Source organism: Mytilus californianus, unplaced genomic scaffold (genome assembly GCF_021869535.1).
Source record: "Mytilus californianus isolate M0D057914Y unplaced genomic scaffold, xbMytCali1.0.p SCAF_2, whole genome shotgun sequence".
NCBI lineage: Eukaryota > Metazoa > Mollusca > Bivalvia > Mytilida > Mytilidae > Mytilus > Mytilus californianus.
The window spans coordinates 31211525-31229459 of record NW_026262668.1 but is presented as its reverse complement, the minus strand read 5'-3'; the positions used below and the strand labels follow the sequence as shown (position 1 = coordinate 31229459).

The 17935-nt window shown below is 31.8% G+C and overlaps 1 protein-coding gene across 1 annotated transcript in view; it reads left to right on the top strand.

Moving 5' to 3' along the window:
* The window catches only part of LOC127729684 (uncharacterized), a 31744-nt gene extending 18814 nt beyond the window's left edge, over positions 1 to 12930 (top strand). The window contains exons 11-14 of the mRNA XM_052237534.1: positions 1023 to 1089; positions 6539 to 6730; positions 9381 to 9580; positions 12807 to 12930. Coding sequence (XP_052093494.1) covers positions 1023 to 1089; positions 6539 to 6730; positions 9381 to 9580; positions 12807 to 12927 — 580 coding nt within the window. The 3' untranslated portion in view covers positions 12928 to 12930. The remainder of the gene's footprint in view (positions 1 to 1022; positions 1090 to 6538; positions 6731 to 9380; positions 9581 to 12806) is intronic.
* The last annotated feature ends 5005 nt before the right edge of the window (positions 12931 to 17935 follow it).

Sequence of the window (17935 nt, the reverse complement as noted above, 5' to 3'; positions counted from 1 at the left end):
ATATCCAGAAACATATTCCATACGCAATAAATGTATATGTAAAGTGTTTATGTTGACATGATTTATCATTGATATGGTCATAATTATAAATTAACTGTTTACAAAACTTTACATTTTTGAAATACTAATGCTTTTCTACCTCAGGAATAGATTACCTTAGCTGTACTTGGCAAAACTTTAAGAATTTTTGGTCCTCAATGCTCTTCAAATTCGTACTTTATTCGGCCTTTTTAACTTTTTTTTATTCGAGCGTCACTGATGAGGCTTTTGTAGACAAAACGCGCGTTTAGCGCAAATACAAAATTTCAATCCTGGTATCTATGATGAGTTTATTCAATAAACAAATATATTTAATCCTTCTGTAGGATGTTATAACAAAATGTAAGTGTAAAATCACGTAGATTTGACCCTTGTATATTTCTCCTTATTATATACTAAGTAGTAAGTACAAGTAAACTGTATGTGTAATACAATTGATGACAGTCATGCTCAATCAGCCAACCGTGATGATACCGATATAAATCACGGTTACAAAGGATTTATCAAATCCCTAATCTGTATGATGTCACGTAATCGATATCAGTCACGGTTACAAGGGCTTTATCAAACCCATTATTTATGTTTTACGTCATGTGTCGTGAAAAAAAAACCCATCTAAATTAGTTGTACTTGAGGTACAGGTATATAATAAAGTGTATATGATATGGCTTTTTCTATATCACACTCTGTATCAACCCTCAACCAATATAACCCCTCGAGCAAAGCTCTTGGGATTATATTGGTATCTCGGGTTGATACAGGTTTGATATTGAAAAAGACATATGATATTCTCTATTTACATAAAACAAATAGCTTAATTGAAAAGTAATAATGCACCCGAAACCAATCAAGCAATAGTAAAAAAAACTATATAAATAGATAAATTAAACTTATTTAAAAAAAAATGAAAATGCATGTATTGTTTCTTGTAATGTTTAAACACTAAATATCCAATTGATTGTCCCTTTCCTTCTTTTTCCTAGGACACTTAATAGTAGTCAAGCAACATATCTAGAACTTTACAAAACAGGTTCAACACCTACCATTGAGGCAAGTGTTCTACAATATAGAATAAAAAAATATTATATAGTATCATATACGATTTTCTATCGCTAATTAGTGCTACAAATTACCACTGAAGGTTGTCCACTATCTCATCGGTTCGATGTTAACAGTATTAAACTTTTTTTTAGAGAATTTCAACAATACGTTTCTTTAACACGTCTGAGGATATGCCTTATTTTTTTTTTTTTTTTATTACCTTTTAACAAAATCATGACGTCAGATTCCGGAAAATAGTATTAAAAACCTGTTCGGAGTCGGAACTTAATGATAAATCTTGGAACTGGCTGGACCCAATTAAAACATGTAAAATGTAACTACAACTTCTCAATGGTTTCTTTGAAAAAGTTACTATCACGTGATGACTAGAATTGAAGTTTTAGTATTGATATTAATAAACTTTCAATATTTTCAACTAAATATGAAGTATAAAGTTTTATGAAATTTTAATACAAACCAACTGCACTGTGTCTTAACTACCCCGGCAAAAAATGTTTGGACTCAACAGTATCTAATATCCGTTACGGTGACGGACCATCAACAAACAGAGAAAAGGTACGATTTCTGTTTACTTATTTGTTGTTTTAATGATATTGAAGAATATACATACACATATAACTATTTTCGATTGTGAGATGTAATATTTTCTACAACCGTTCTAAATTAATGAAGAAATTAGTAAAAAGGCACATCAAAATGGTGAATTGAGTGAACCTTGCCTCGAATTTGTTTAGTTTCTCTTTACTTTATGCACATTGTACGGAAAGAAAGACACAAAATGAAAGATATTAACACGGAGATTGCAAGACTAGTCACTATGAGCTTCTCCATATTTGTATTTCTGTGCATGGAACGAAAGAAATGGGTCATGTCAAAATGGAAGGACCCGGTTTTGTCAATGTTGTTTTCTACATAAGGACCCGGTTTTGTTTTGTTTTGAAAACACAAATTTATGAAAAGCAACGTTAACACGGATCTGAACATTGTCCGTCGGAAGAAATTCAATATGAGTAATATAGATGATATTGTAATACAAACCTGTCTTGTTAAAATGTATTTTAAACGGGAACTTTTCGAAATAGGGAGTAGATATTTTTCGAATGCTATACGTATACCTTATTGCACTTATCTTCGAACTTTGTTTACATGGAAATAAATACTTTAAAGCATGCACTTACATTAACTCTGATGTTTGTTTGTTTTCTATACTAGTATGTAATGATGTAAAAATAAGAAGATGTGGTATGATTGTGTTACCGTATCAATTTATCAACAGAGTAAAGCTAGTTTGCAGTTTACAATATATTAACTATCATTAACTCAATTATTCATTCATTGACGGACAGTCAGAAAAAGACTTTATTTGTCTATACTATTCTGCACGAATTAATCATGCATGCAACCCCGCTAAATTTTCTGGTACTATATATATATCTTTTCCGCAAGTTTATTGTTTTCTGTTTGGTAATAAATTATTATTAGATCCATTATGTTACATCTGGTGATCCGTTTATTTGGTAATCGCCAATGGCAGCCAGCAGGGTTTAAGAACATCCGTTGTTCGACCTGCTAGTCAAATGCGTTTTGTTAAAATATACTTTTTCACTTTTTTGGTCTTTTGGAAAATGTTGTTTGTGCTGTATTTAGACCCCTCTACCAAGAAATTTGTTTTGCATGCACACGTATAAAAATTGCGGTTTTTATCCAACGCAATCATAGGTTTGAACGTTGTTTTCAATTTAGACTTGTTTATAATTTTTCGTTTGGGCTTGTATTATATTTGCCTTCGGGTTTATATGATCCGTTCATCTTATTTCGACTCTTTCAAAATTCAAGAGTCTATCCTAAATTGAGGTAAATTATATGGCCTTCCAAATACCGTTTCGATTCCTAACATCATTGAAGAGACATTAATTGTCGAAATCCGGATATTGTGTACAAATTTTTGCACCTCATGTTTGCGCAACATGTATACCATCTTTTCCGCAAGTTTATTGTTTTCTGTTTGGTAATCAATTATTATAAGATCCATTTTGTTACATCTGGTGATCCGTTTATTTGGCAATCGCCAATGGCAGTCAGCAGGGTTTAAGAACATCAGTTGTTCGACCTGCTAGTCAAATGCGTTTTGTTAAAATATACTTTTTCACTTTTTTGGTCTTTTGGAAAATGTTGTTTGTGCTGTAGTTAGACCCCTCTACCAAGAAATTTGTTTTGCATGCACACGTATAAAAATTGCGGTTTTTATCCAACGCAATCATAGGTTTGAACGTTGTTTTCAATTTAGACTTGTATATATATATAAATAAGTCTAAATTTAAACCTATGATTGCGTTGGATAAAAACCGCAATTTTTATACGTGTGCATGCAAAACAAAATTCTTGTTAGAGGGGTCTAAATACAGCACAAACAACATTTTCCAAAAGACCAAAAAAGTTAAAAAGTATATTTTAAGAAAACGCATTCAACTAACAGGTCGAACAACAAATGTTCTTAAACCCTGCTGACTGCCATTGGCGATTGCCAAATAAACGGATCACCGATGTAATAGATGGATCTTAAATATATATACTGTGTTACTCGTTTTATGCGTTTTTTTTAACACTTGAGCACGCGCATAACATAGCTGTGGGAATTTCACCTTTTCCTCTATTTTCAGGTATGCACATTTGATTTTGTAGGCCTTTTAAAGCATGTTTTCCATTTCAAATTCACAGTTCAAGTTCCAAGGAAACTTCAAGTTAATATTTGAAATAAATATATATTACAACTATGTAATTTCAATGTGATTCTAATATGACGTTCTTCTTTCGCTTTGGAAACAAAGCTATGTTCTAATTCTAATAGTACATGGTCTGCACGTGATTGACGTCACAATTGCAATTGCAACGCCATTTGTATTTTGAACTACACCGGAGATCAAAATGGACATTTGTGTTGGTGTTGGTCGCTAGTAAATTAAATAAAATCATTCTGAAAGTAAGTTTACATGTATCTGTTAATTTTTTTTCGTGAAACGGTTGATTTTCTTGAACGTTTTGGATACCTCAAATCAAAATGGTTGCCTTTCGAACGCGTATTTTAGGTCGAAGTACACCCATTCTAAACTTTCCTATTTGAATCGAAATAATTCTATCATGCCATCCTCTATGCTCATTTTAACATGGGTAGGCATTACATTTGTCAACATTTCATACCTCGCTAACGCTTGGTCTAAAGACATTAACAAATATAATGCCTACTCATGTTAAAATGAGCATAGAGCATGGCATGAAAGAATTATTTCTGAAAAAAAAGTTGGTTTGCAACATAATAAAGTCCCAATATCTACGTCTTATTTAGAACAACCTAAGTGGCCATTTAGCCAATGACACAACTTTCCATCAGAGACCAAATGACGTAAAAGTTAGCAAATATAGGTCACCGGATGGCATCCAACAAACAAAAACACCCATACGGCATAGCAAGTTATAAAAGGCCCCGAAATGAAAAATGTAAAAAAAATTCAAAAGAGAAAACTAACGACCTGATTTATGTACAAAACAAAAAACGAAAATAAATATGATATAATGCAACAAAAGACAACCACTGAATGACAGGCTCCTGGATTCGGTACTGGCACATACAGAATGGCGGGGTTGAACGTGTTAGGTCACACACCCCCCTCCCCCCCCCAAATCATTTGAAAAGGCTTAACTCATTTGATTACAGAGCCTGTATAGTAAATGCGCGATTGGCACTAAAAGTTGGCGGATGTCTCTGTTTATTGGTTTTTTTAATAAATTTTATGATGGTATACAATATAGTTATATTATATCAGTGGCGGATCCAGGGGTTGTAGAGGGAGTACGCCCCCTTTTATGACGGCTAGAAATAATTATCATATCGTGTTTTATATATGATTTTTTAGGATAAAATCGTCCAAAAAAAATTTCCACTCGGTATATTGGAATTTTCTAGGGCGATTCTGCATGCATATACATTTGTCTTATTCTCTTGCTTTATAATGAACATTTAGTGTTCAGAATATTTATTTTCAAACGATCATACTACCCGCCCCCTCCCCCTAGGTAGAGTGGAATATTTATTAAGATAACCATCCTGTTGTCCCAGAAAATCACATATCAAATGTGCGTCCTTCAATTTTCAAGACCATACACCATCCAAGTTGAACACTTAAATTTACATAATTGATATAAAAAAAAAAAATTACGTTACAAAACCTTCATTTCTATGTATTTCCCCGTTATAGTATTCTTTTTATAGAAAGCAAAATTAAAATTATTTGTGTTCCAATAAAGCAGGAATTCAAGTGTGTACGGATTCAAATAGATTATAAGTTATCTTCTGAAAGAAATTGTTTTCCAACGAGCCCTCAAACTCCTGTTGAACGCGAGATTTTAATTTACGTCATGCGATTATGCATTATTTTCTATGACATAACCGAGTCTGCTTTGTGAAATTTTAGGAGGAAACCGGGTCGTACACATTGACAAAACCGGGTCCTTCCATTTTGACATGACCCATTTTTTTCGTTCCATGTACAGAAATACAAATATGGAGAAGCTCATAGTGACTAGTCTTGCAATATCTGTGTTAATAACTTTCTTTTTGTACCTTTCTTTCCGTACAATGTGCACAATGTAAAGAGAAATTAAACAAATTCGAGGCAAGGTTCACTTGATTCACCATTACTATGTGCGTTTTTACTTGTTTCTCCATTAATCTAGAACGATTGTAGAAATATATTACATCTCACAATCGAAAATAGTTATATGTGTATGTATTTTCTTCAATATCATTAAAACAACAAATAAGTAAACAGAAATCGTACCTTTTCTTTGTTTGTTGATGGTCCGTCACCGGTCCGGATATTAGATACTATTGAGTCCAAACATTTTTTGCCGGGGTAGTTTAGACACAGTGAACTGACATTATCTTTTAAACTGATTAGTTATCTTTTAAATCATTTTGAAAAATCAGTTAAAAAAAAATGTTCTAAAAATAATTAGATTGCCTATAAAATATCCCTTTCAAATGATGAATTGTATCGGCTTTAATATCTGCGTAAGCTGCATAATGTAGAAACTAAATTGTTTTAATAAACTGTTCAACATATTATGTGTGTTTGTAATTTCCCTCATTATTGCTCTTTACTAATCAACAGAAAAAAATGAATTTAGGAATATGTCAACAACATTTTTTACAGAAAAACAAAGCAATGCCGTTATTTTGTCGATATATTTACATAGCATTACTTAATTTTAAAAAAAAACAATAAGTAGTTAGTAAAAGAAAAAAGTTACCTCGGTTCAAAGATATTTGTCGGGTATATTAAGAAAAAAGTCATTGATATTTATAAACGTAAGTGATTTCCTTCTATCATTTCTTTTTTTTATTTAAAATTTTCCACTTAAAGTATCATTACATATACAGGTCCAGGTGAAGCGACAACCTTGTGGAAGTAAAGTATGCACTTGTGCATTAATTGTTCGTGAAGGAAACGACGCCGTACAAATAGATACATGTGGGCAGACGACATCAATTATTCCAGAAGTAACGTTTTTATCAAACACTTCGGAAAATCACATTAGCATAGACCAATCTGAAGACGGTTTATTTTTTCTCGTGAGTATCATTCAAAATTCATTTTTCCGTACCAATTTTTTAAATTGTTATGTAATTATTCTATTCTAAGGATAGGTATATCAAATTTCATGAAAATCCATAGTTTGCTATTTCATCTCTACGTTTTTGATGATCATATTCGACAGTCAACTGTAACCACATATACAATTCCTTTAAAATAGTACAGAAAAGTCTGTTTATTTACGAATTACATTACTAAATACCATGAACTGTTGGTTAAACCGTAACTTAAGCATTCAATGCCTTCCTCATTTCGGGACATGTAATTGTAAATTTTACCAGTGGTGTACTATTTCATTTTGAAATAGGGAAATATCGTTGCGATTATATTCCAATAATATTTTTTATCTAAACACTGAAACGGTCTGTGACATTAAAGTACGGATATTAGTAAAAATGTACCTTGAAATGATCAGATTTGTAAACTCGCATGAAGACATGTAATGTTCGTGGTGACAAACTTTGATTCAATAATCGTTGTCTTCAATATTTTTTTGTGTGTTTTAAGTATTTAATCTTAGTTTACATTTTGAATGCCAAAATTCAGCCATGACCTGATGTGTCATAATTTGAACCAAGTCTGGTAAATATTGTTAATTTTTTTTGCTCATTTCTATTGAATCTTCTATCATAGACTTGTTATGAAGTAGTTCACACTTTTAAATATAAATAATCTTAAAACTGCATTTATGTAAGAGAAGGTATATTGCGATTGAAATGCACTTTTGGATATATCTCATCCTGAAAATGGAACTGAAAAACCACGACAAAAAAATTAAATGAAATAATATTAAATTGAATTTAATAAAATATAAAACTGAACAAAATCTAATTATAACTTAATAACTAAATAAGTTGAATTAAAATTAATTAAAAATATTGAGATTGTTTACTGGTCAATACAAATATATACCTTACAAAACATATTACAAAAAGGAGATGGTATGGAAAGGCTCCTTTTTCTACCCCTTGAATTCGTTAATAAAAAAGTATCATAAATCTACTGAATAACATCCTTCGGTTGTTCAAAGAAATTACTTACATATTAGCATTAGGTCTAACATTTCGTGAAATACAGCAAAACGGCCAAAATAGCCTCATTTTTAGATCTTGTTATTAAATTTAAGATATTAGCAACATCAGTACCCAAAACGATATTTTGCTACAAAATATATTTCACAACGATGTTAAAGGGGCATTAGCTAGAATATTGATACCAGTCAGTTTGGTTGAATTTTATAAAAAATAAGCTCAAAAACACCACTAACGTATTACTGGTTTGCAAGTCAATAACTCAATCTCATTTGAATCCGTATTCATGCAACCTTTAATTTAATGCTTAGCTGGAGATATGTTACGCATGTGCAAAGCGTGTTCAGTTATTAAAAAGTAAAGAATATCAACATTAAAAGTGAAAAGGGACCCACCTGAAAGAACCATTTCGCTGATTGATTCGGCCAATAAAAAAAACATTCATATCCAGGAAAAACGATGATTAATAATTTTGTAATCTATGACATGAAATCAAACGAACCTAGAAAAATCGTCATTATACGATTGAAGTGCTTGTCTGTCTGTACATTTATATTTATGTTTATATCGGGTCGTAGGATCATTGCCAGTCTTCGGAGGTCATCTCGATGATTAAATAGATTGCGCAAGTCTAAAATACGAACAAAATGCTGATAGATTATAACGAAGTCACGCATTGTTAATTGCTTTTTATAATTTTTTGAAATTTCAATATTCAATTTAATATGTTATAAATAAAATAAGAGTCTTTAAACTATTTTTGCAATTTTAGGGCAAAATAAGCTATTATCATACCTCCTTATTTACTAGTGAGTGCATTTTAGCCTAAACGGTTATTTCGATCATCTGAAAAGTCTGAAACTAAACATTTTCAATCTTGTTTAAAGTTTAAGTAATTTCTCAGAATATTTTGTTGTTGTAAATTCAGTACTTTTCAGACATTTTGCTTGCAGCCAATCACTGTTCAGTTTTTTTTTATTGAGACACATCTTAATGTTGTTGTTTTGTTTACTGTACACAATGGGTTCCACGTGTAGAACAGGATCTGCTTACCCTTCCGGAGCACCTGAGATCATCTCCGGTTTTTTGTGCTGCTCAGTCTTTATTTTTCTATATTGTGTTTTGAATGCTGTTTTTTGTCTTTTTGTATTTTTCTTTTTTTGCCATGTCGTTATCAGTTTATTTTCGACTTATGATATTGAATGTCACTTTGGTATCTTTCGCCTCTATTGTACATGTAAATAAAAGCTATTGAACATATCTTGATTGCATATGAATTAACAGTACGGAATTTCTAACAATGGATAATTCTTCAAATGAACTGAAGGCTGATCATAACTTAATAGTTTATTTATGAGTCTTTTCAGACCTGCTCAGATCAAAATTACCGATTAGTTCAAAATTGGTTTGTTAGTGATTGACTTGATCAGTTGGTCCTTTGGACCTTGTTTTTCATTTTTTTTCTTTTTTCAAGTAACATGATTTAGAAACTATTAATTTAAAAAATGAACATTAATTAAATACAGGATACACATTGTAAGTATATACTTATATAGATTTTGTTGGTGTTTTAAGCTGCTATTTATGATAATTTCAGGTAACAATTTTGTCCGGTTCAAATATAACAGTAAATTTGACTGGGTCAGATCAAGACATGAATATAGCTTTATCTATCTTAGACCTCGACTTGAATTCTCCTGAGGGATTTTGTGGAAATCAAACATGGTATTTCATACCAGGTGTTGGAAATATAGCACCAAATGGTCAAAATGAGACAGATTTCCTTAAAACATGGACGTACGTATAACCAATTTAGATCCTACATTTCACTTCTCCAGATTATCATTTTGTGGTTTTGACACTGAAATTGGAAACGAATGAACCTACTTTTAGTAAAAATGTGTATATATTTATTTATAAGGAATACTCTATAATTACCAGTGAGACAACTATAATCATTCAACCAACGTAAAAAGGACAATGTTTAAACCACAACAAGTTCGCAATTATTGCCTCAACAATTAGCAAACTCATACCGCGTACTAGGTCAAAGTTTGTGTACAATGTCACGTTTGCAAATTAACTATAATTCAGTAATAGCAGGTTTGGTATTTGAACATTTTCATTGTCCACGTTTTCTACTCAAAGACTTGTGACAAATTGGACACTGTTACATGTTTATAAAAAAATTATCAAAGTTGCCTGTCCTGAAGAAAAATTATGAAAATTTCCCGAGTTATAGCTAGGTTGTGAGGGGATACAACAATTGTTTTCCCTGTTAGTTTTGTTAAATTGGAATTGAAACAAGAAATATAAAGAATTCAGCTTTGTTTCAAATAAAGATATACCTGGCATGAGTAACGTTTTATCCTGTTCAGTACTAAAGTGAAAATTTCACATAACATTTCATTGCATATAAAATAATAACCACAACCGGAAGTAAGCCAATCAAATTTGCAACACTTGTTTTCCCTCTTTATAAGCTTAAGTAACCACGTAACCTCAAATATATCGGAAATTCTTTTTCTGCAATTTCGCAGGGTTAATTTCCTACAACTATTAAATTCAAAGGAATTTTTTTTCGACCCTTTTTTGTATGAAACCGGATGTGACGTACTATATTATGGTATTAAATTTTAAAGAATCTAAAGAACACCTTTTTGTTGAATGAACTGAATGGGGTTTTTTCCCTTTGAAATACTATTTATTTCAAATTTACTATCAAGTTTCACAATCAGATCAATAGTAGAAAAAAATTTAGTACAATGTAAGAAGACATATACAGCGATTTGAGCAAATTGTTTTCGACAAATCCAAATCACGCATCATTATAGTAAAATCACAAAAATACTGACCTCCGAGGAAAATTCAAAAAGGAAGGTCCCTAATCAAATGGCAAAATCAAAAGCTCAAACACATTAAACGAATGGATAACAACTGTCATATTCCCGACTTGGTACAGGAATTTTCTTATGTAGAACATGGTGGATTGAACCTGGTTTTATAGCTTGCTAAACCTCTCACTTGTATGACAGTCGCATCAAATTTCATTATATTGACAACGATGCGTGAACAAAACAAAAAGACACAATAGGTAAAAATGTCAAAAATTGGGGTACAGCAGTCAGCATTGTGTTATCATCTTAATCACTATAAAAACAAACAAATGTAACAAAGAAGCACAAAAAGGCATAGAATATATTGTGAACCAATAAATGATCAAATATTTATCTCATCTGCATAAAAACAGTTGATTATGACACAACAGATGACTCTAAGATGATAAGCACAATTAATGCACCTCTTTGTCTTCATTATAAGGTCCCTATTGGTTTATTAATTCCTCTCATTCTCTCAAAATTTTTACTTTTTAGGCTAAATAAATCAATACTTTGGGGTAACTATCACACATTAATGTAAGAAATGTGATGATAAATGAGTAATTGAAGTGTTAAAGCTAAAGTGTAATAAGTCCTTACGTAAAACTAAAGTTTACACTGCGTTCCAGAGACGGAATATAATGGTTCCCTTTTAGGGAATAATTTGGTGTAACTGCATCAAAAATCATTTTATTTACTTATTACTGTATATTTCTTAAATAATTACTTAGCAAAACGTTTCATCACTGAGTATGGTTTGGATCAAAACGGTCGGATTCCAATAAAACGCATATGAGCAATTAATACTAAAAACGACACCAAGGCTGTGACGTATCCATCTATGCCTGTTCAATTTTTATAAAGATTTTAAAAGTTTACTAACCGTAACAGGAGTGACCACTGGTAAAAAAAGTAATAAGTCAATATTTATGTCAACATTATCATCAACAATTGAGTAAATGGAATCAAGTAAGATCTGTCTTACATCACTATACTTAGTGCAAATAAAAAAAGAAATGCTGGTTATCCTCAACAGGGTGATTACAGTTTGAAAACATAGTGTTCTCTGATAAAAATTTATTAAACAAAGGAGATTTTAGGTTGCTAGCATTATCTGTAAGTTGACAATGACTAATATTATGTTTTCTCATCCCATAATTGAAAGGTTTCAATATTTCATCAGTCCTATAAAATTTGTCTAGTCTACCTCTAAATATACATAAACTTGGGGATTTTTGTAAACTCAGAGGAAGACTATTCCAAAATCTTATAGAGGAAGCTCGGACTAGTGCTGAGAGCAGTTGCCCAAAACAACATCACCATACTCTAATATAGGTCTAATAAAAGCATAATACATACGTTTAAGTGAATTCCTGTCTAATAAATGTTGAACTTGTCGAAGTACAGATAAACGAGAGCATGCGTTTTTATAAATATTATCAATATGTGTGTCCCATGAAGCTGATGACTAAAATGTTATCCCAAGGTGACAGTGATTATTTATTTTCTCAACCTCTTCACCATTTATCCCAAGAATACAGGTGGGTGCTCCGGCTATCAAAAACGGCTATTACTCCTCATATAATTATACAAGTGTTTAAAAAGAACCTTTTCCATTATCTTACAAACAACACTAGTAACAGAAATAGGACGATAGTTAAGACTACATTTTCCTTTGAAAATAGGATTAACATGTGCAATTTTCCACAACAATGGAACCTGTTTAACTGAAAGAGAAATATTAAATAAAGCTAGTAACCTCTTTAATATTCAAACAAAACTGATAATTTCAATATGAATTTCTCTAAATGTTTTCCAATGGTCTGGATTACTTTAAGTTTTCGCTTTATGGTGAATTCTATTCCAATGTCTTATCTTGTTTCGAATTAAGTTGTTCATAAAGGGTTTATCATTTTGTCGTACTGTAATAGTTTTAGTATTTTTAAATGTTTTGACAAAGTTCATATTAACATCATTAATATTATTTGAGTTATTTGACTCATTGGTTGTAAATAAAACTCGTTGAAGAAACTGGTATTAGGCTTGTAATTTTAGAACGCGAGACAAGCGTTTTGTTAAAAAACGGTAATAGAACATCTCAATTGAATAAGCCGACGTCTTATGTTTATAACTTCTCATTTCAGAATACCACAGAATTCAAGCATTTTCAACACTGGCATTTCTTTTGATCCAAATAACACAATTACTCACATTAAGTATTGTGACTGTGTAAAAAGTACAATTACATGTGGAACAAAAATATAAGAAATATAAAAACCAAGGCGTATGTCCTTCCTCGTAATTTTTGTCAACAATTTTATTTGGGAAATGGATTTCAAATTAATGTAAATATACAGTACATGGCCACATTTTAGGCGTGTATGGTCAATTTGTCAGCAGATGGTTTCGTGATTTCAAGAAAGCCCTTTGTGAAATTGTTTGTTTTTTTGTGAGCTTTCTGTTTTTGTCATTGCGTGTTAGTTTCTCTCGATTTGTAAGGGTTGAATGTTCCCTTGGTATCTTCCGCATGTGAAGTCGTTGATACAAATTAGAACTATAAAAAAACTGAATGGTTCTATGAATACAAATGCTATATCGATCAATAAATATCAAAATACTGCTAAGCACCTGTCCTACATCAATGATAAATATGATAAAGCCACGAACCATACCGTTTTTGTGTTTGAAATACATTACAAAAACTGCTTGGTGAAGGATTTACGTATTGACAATTCACTTGGAAACTCAACATATAGCTACACGATACTTACACAGAGGAAATCCCGAATAATCATAAGTCTGTTCTTTGTTCCTTTAGTTTCCAACCAAAGATAAACAACTGGATCTTCTTTCCCTTTATTTGGTACTTAAAGTACATATTTGTCCATACAGAAAACGTTATATTGCTGTGTCTTCCTAGTGTTCCATGGACCCTCTTTCTAAACTATTAACATCAATGTTAACACCAATCAAATCCGGCTTCAAAATAATTGTGAAACTACTTACTCGAAGAGCGTACTTTTCTATCCTTGACACACGTGTTAAGCTTTCCAAGCTTTAAAAAAATTGAAAAACATGGCCTTTCTTTGTTTCACGAAAACGTATGCCAACGAAATACAAATGTCTTGTTTAAGGGACGGAAAACAAAATATTTTGTAAAAACACAAACAAAAAATACACTGCAACTGTCATTGCAGTACTCATGTTAAATTTTGTATCATGTACTAAAACTAAAGTAGAGGTGGAAGATACCAAAGGAATATCCAAACTCATAAGTCGAAGACAAACTGTCAACAACATGACAACCAGAGGAAAATCAACTCTTACAAACACAAATCCCACCAAAAACCGGGGGTTGATCTCTGGTGCTCCGGAAGGGTGAGCATATCCGTCGTGTTGTTCATGTAAGTACAAATTCGGTTTTAACACTTACGAGGAAAATAGAGGATGGGAATGTGAAATATATATTCAATAACTGTCAACCAACTCTTAATGGCGTCAATGAAACTTTCGAATAGATGACTTTAATTTCACCACTTGGAACCCTTAGTTCAATAGCTTCCTTGTAAGAAGCAACCCTCTATCAAAGAAATCATGAGCGGAAATGCAAGCTCTGGAATATCGTATCAACTAGGAGATATATACTTCATATGCAGGCGCTGCTCGAACGTTGATACATATAAATGGAAATTTAAAATTCAGTCTGAAATAATATCTATTGACGTAAAGTTGTGTTCTCAATCGCGTCAATCTCGTAAATACACAGCAAAATTTTGTTCACGTGAATTCCACGTTAAAAAAATCAGGTACATTTCACATTAATCGAGCTTATACGTTAAATTAACGCGAACTTCACGTGAAATGCTGATTCACGTGAAATTAACGTGAAATTTTTCACGTAAAATTAACGTGAATCAAGCTTTCACGTGAGATTCCCATGAAATGTTTTACGTGAAATTAACGTGAATTGAGCTTTCACGTGAATTGCACTTTAAATTTTTCATTTGCAGACTAGGAAGAGAAAATCAAGGTAACAAATAATGAGGGAATCGCAGAAACTCCAAGAGGAGCGAGACCGGGTGCGACGATAAAATTAACATCACCAGCCAAGCACATATAAGTCAAGATATGAGGCAGATTTAACTGTGTTTGTGGTATCCTTTGTTTCAATTTTGATGTTATGGATGCGTTCAACATAGTCGACTTTTAATTATTTAGTGGAAAGACATCATTTAAGGAAAATACTAGTTTCTTTTCGTTCTTTCAAAGAAGTTCCTGTAAGAAGTCTGCCTATATGAATAAAGGAACAATTCAACAAGAAGCAAAGTTTGTTCCCATGGGAAGGCTGATTGTTTTTTTTAAAAACACGTCCTCCAAACTTAACAAATATGGTGCAAATATATGTATATCTACGTTGGCCACTGTTTTTGATGAAACAAAGTTGGACCAAATTCTTTTTTTTTTTTATTTTAGAATTAGGTATTCAATTGTAAATTGTAACGTGTTGTTCTAACGCCAGAAAAAGGGATATTGTGTTTTTTCAAAATACAATTGAAAAAAAATATTGCTTCAAAACCATAGATTCGATTCCCACATAACTTTTTATATCTCATTAAAAAAAAATATGATATTGCACTTTTAACTTTAGATTAAATTTTCCAACATTTAGAAAAGTAGGAATTACATCATAGAGTGCAAATAATATACAAAACATTACACAGAAAACTGAAGACTTGTTAACACGAATGTCACCAAATCCCTGATGTAATCTGAGTTGCTCCAGAACGATAAGCAGATCATTCTTTTATTCTTTTATTCATTATTACAAGTAAACATTGTCGATAAAACACATTCATTCTGTCAAAATGTTAGAAATGAGAACGGATTGTTGCTTCGGCAATTGAAAAGTATCCGTGGTCATCTGTGACACATATATTATATAACGATCAACTAGATCGTAGTGGCGTCTGTAAGAATTATGAATGCAAATTTCGAAAGGATAGATTCGTTTACCAAATTTTGAATTATTTAGTGAAAATTATCTGTATCAGAATATGAAGTTAAAATGCAATGCAAGCTTCTTTTAAAAAATGATGCATCGAATACAAAGTTCGACGTCTAGCAGTCAAAATACAGTCTTCAGTAAAACAAAATAATGTCAAGCTCTGAATACTCATAGAAAGCTTGCAAAAAAAATTAACTGGGACTTCTGCCATCATCTAATTATTGATAGAAACACACGATTGATACGGCATAGTGAAATGACCACGCTGCTGTGTAAATGGGGAGTTGCATTTAGTGTTCAGTATAAAGATGTTCAACAGGAACAACACTTACACTGAAATAGTGTTTTGTTCGACCTTTTGTATTTGTTGCTATTACTCTCATTTCAAGGTAAATCTGTTGTACAAATGTTTGAATACGTTAAAAATTCTCTGATTTGTATAAATGGTCCTTGGTCCGGTTAAAATATGCAAACACTATATGTGTATTCGCAAAGTAAATAGTGAGACATAGCCGTTGATATTATAGTAAAACGGATTTTAAGCGGCAGCATACATTGCAAATGGTACTTCGTTCCTTCTTTAAAAGTTGGAGGAATTTCCCTTTAAGATTTTCCTTCAAGATTTTACTAAATGAATATATGAAACAAAAGGAAATTTAAAGGTTTAACAAATGCAAATAAATAAAATACCGAATTATACAAATATCTTTCGTTCCATACCGATACTTTAAAATACTTTAGCTTTAGTACATATAACTGCTATTAGTTTGAAACTATTCTATTCGTCCCATTAAATACACTCAGCTCTTTTGTATTGCCATTTGTTGACACTGATAGATGATTAGAAATCACAAATTGTACTTATAACGGCAATCTTCTTTATCACACATGTCTTCAAAAAGTAAGTCTCATGCAAATTAAAATGTAAGATCAGCCCGATCAATTGGGAAAAAAAGATAATACCCTCAAATATTGTTTGGTGCCATTTAGGGCAATTCGGTTTAAATATGATTAAACGGTGAAGTGCAATGATGACAATAAAAACAGACCTTACGAGAATGTTCTCTTTATTTCAATACAAGTCAGGTGCTCACCTTGATGCTAATGTTTAATAGCGGTATACTACTGTTGCCTTTATTAGACAAACAAATAAAACCAAGGGAGAGAATGAAAAACTTAAGTAATACAAGTTTTAGCTTTCTAAAAAGCTTTGGAGTGCTTCGCTTGCCATACTTTTAAGAAAGATGTGGTCTATGTGGCTATTTAAGTACTGGAAATGTGTTATTCATCTCCTGAGTGCATATACTGATATGTGGTCCGAGTACACAGTTATCGTCCTTTGATTTTCGTTGTCCACGAATAAAGTCCCTAGTGTGGACAGTGTGTTGCTTGCCAATTTTTTCAGTACCCCTTCCAAATGTATTCCTTCATGTTTTATGCCTCAAATAGCAAGTAGGGGGATGAAATTACACTTTTAAAAAATTTGGGTCATGAATTGTAAAGTAAAGTAGTGATTTGGTCCAGCTGAAAAAGGTTAAAAATTAGCACTTCGGAAGCTGTCAAAAGATTTCAAGACCCCCTTAACATAGAATTGTCCATATTTTGAGTTAGAGCCGATGAAGTTTTCTATAATTTTGATATAATTTGTCCCAAAAGTAGTACAACACACTGTAAAAATATTATTGAGAAAGCGAAGGTGGGATTTTTTTTATTTTCATTTATTGTCTAAAAGAAATGCACTACGAAATAACTGTGTACTCGGACCTAAGAGGCGAAATCAGTAAATATAGAATCTGTACTTTGGCAACTTCCCTGAATGATTTAATGGTGTCAATTTGTCAGATAGCATGAAACTAAAGGATTTAAACTTTTATTTGATGGAAATTCTGCAAAAATTACCCATTTTGGCATTATATGGTCAAAATAAGCATTTCAAAGCTTTTTCAATTTTGATGCATAAGTGGCATTCTGACTTTCTATGTGACAGGTTTTCCTGTGTCAATATTTGTGTTTCTATGCTTTAACCCAGTTGTATTACTCATTTGTGAACTCTGAATCTACAGAAAATAAGATTATCTCAGACAATATGTGCAAAATGTGTTGTATAAATGACCCTCGTGTAACGGCCTGTTTGGATCAAGTTAAATGTGAGGACCTAGGTACATAAAAGTTGAAGTCCATAATAAAGATTTCACTAAATTTGTATTAAAAGCACTTCACAATGTCTTTTGTACCTGTTTCATTTCACATAGTATCTTTCTTTTCTTA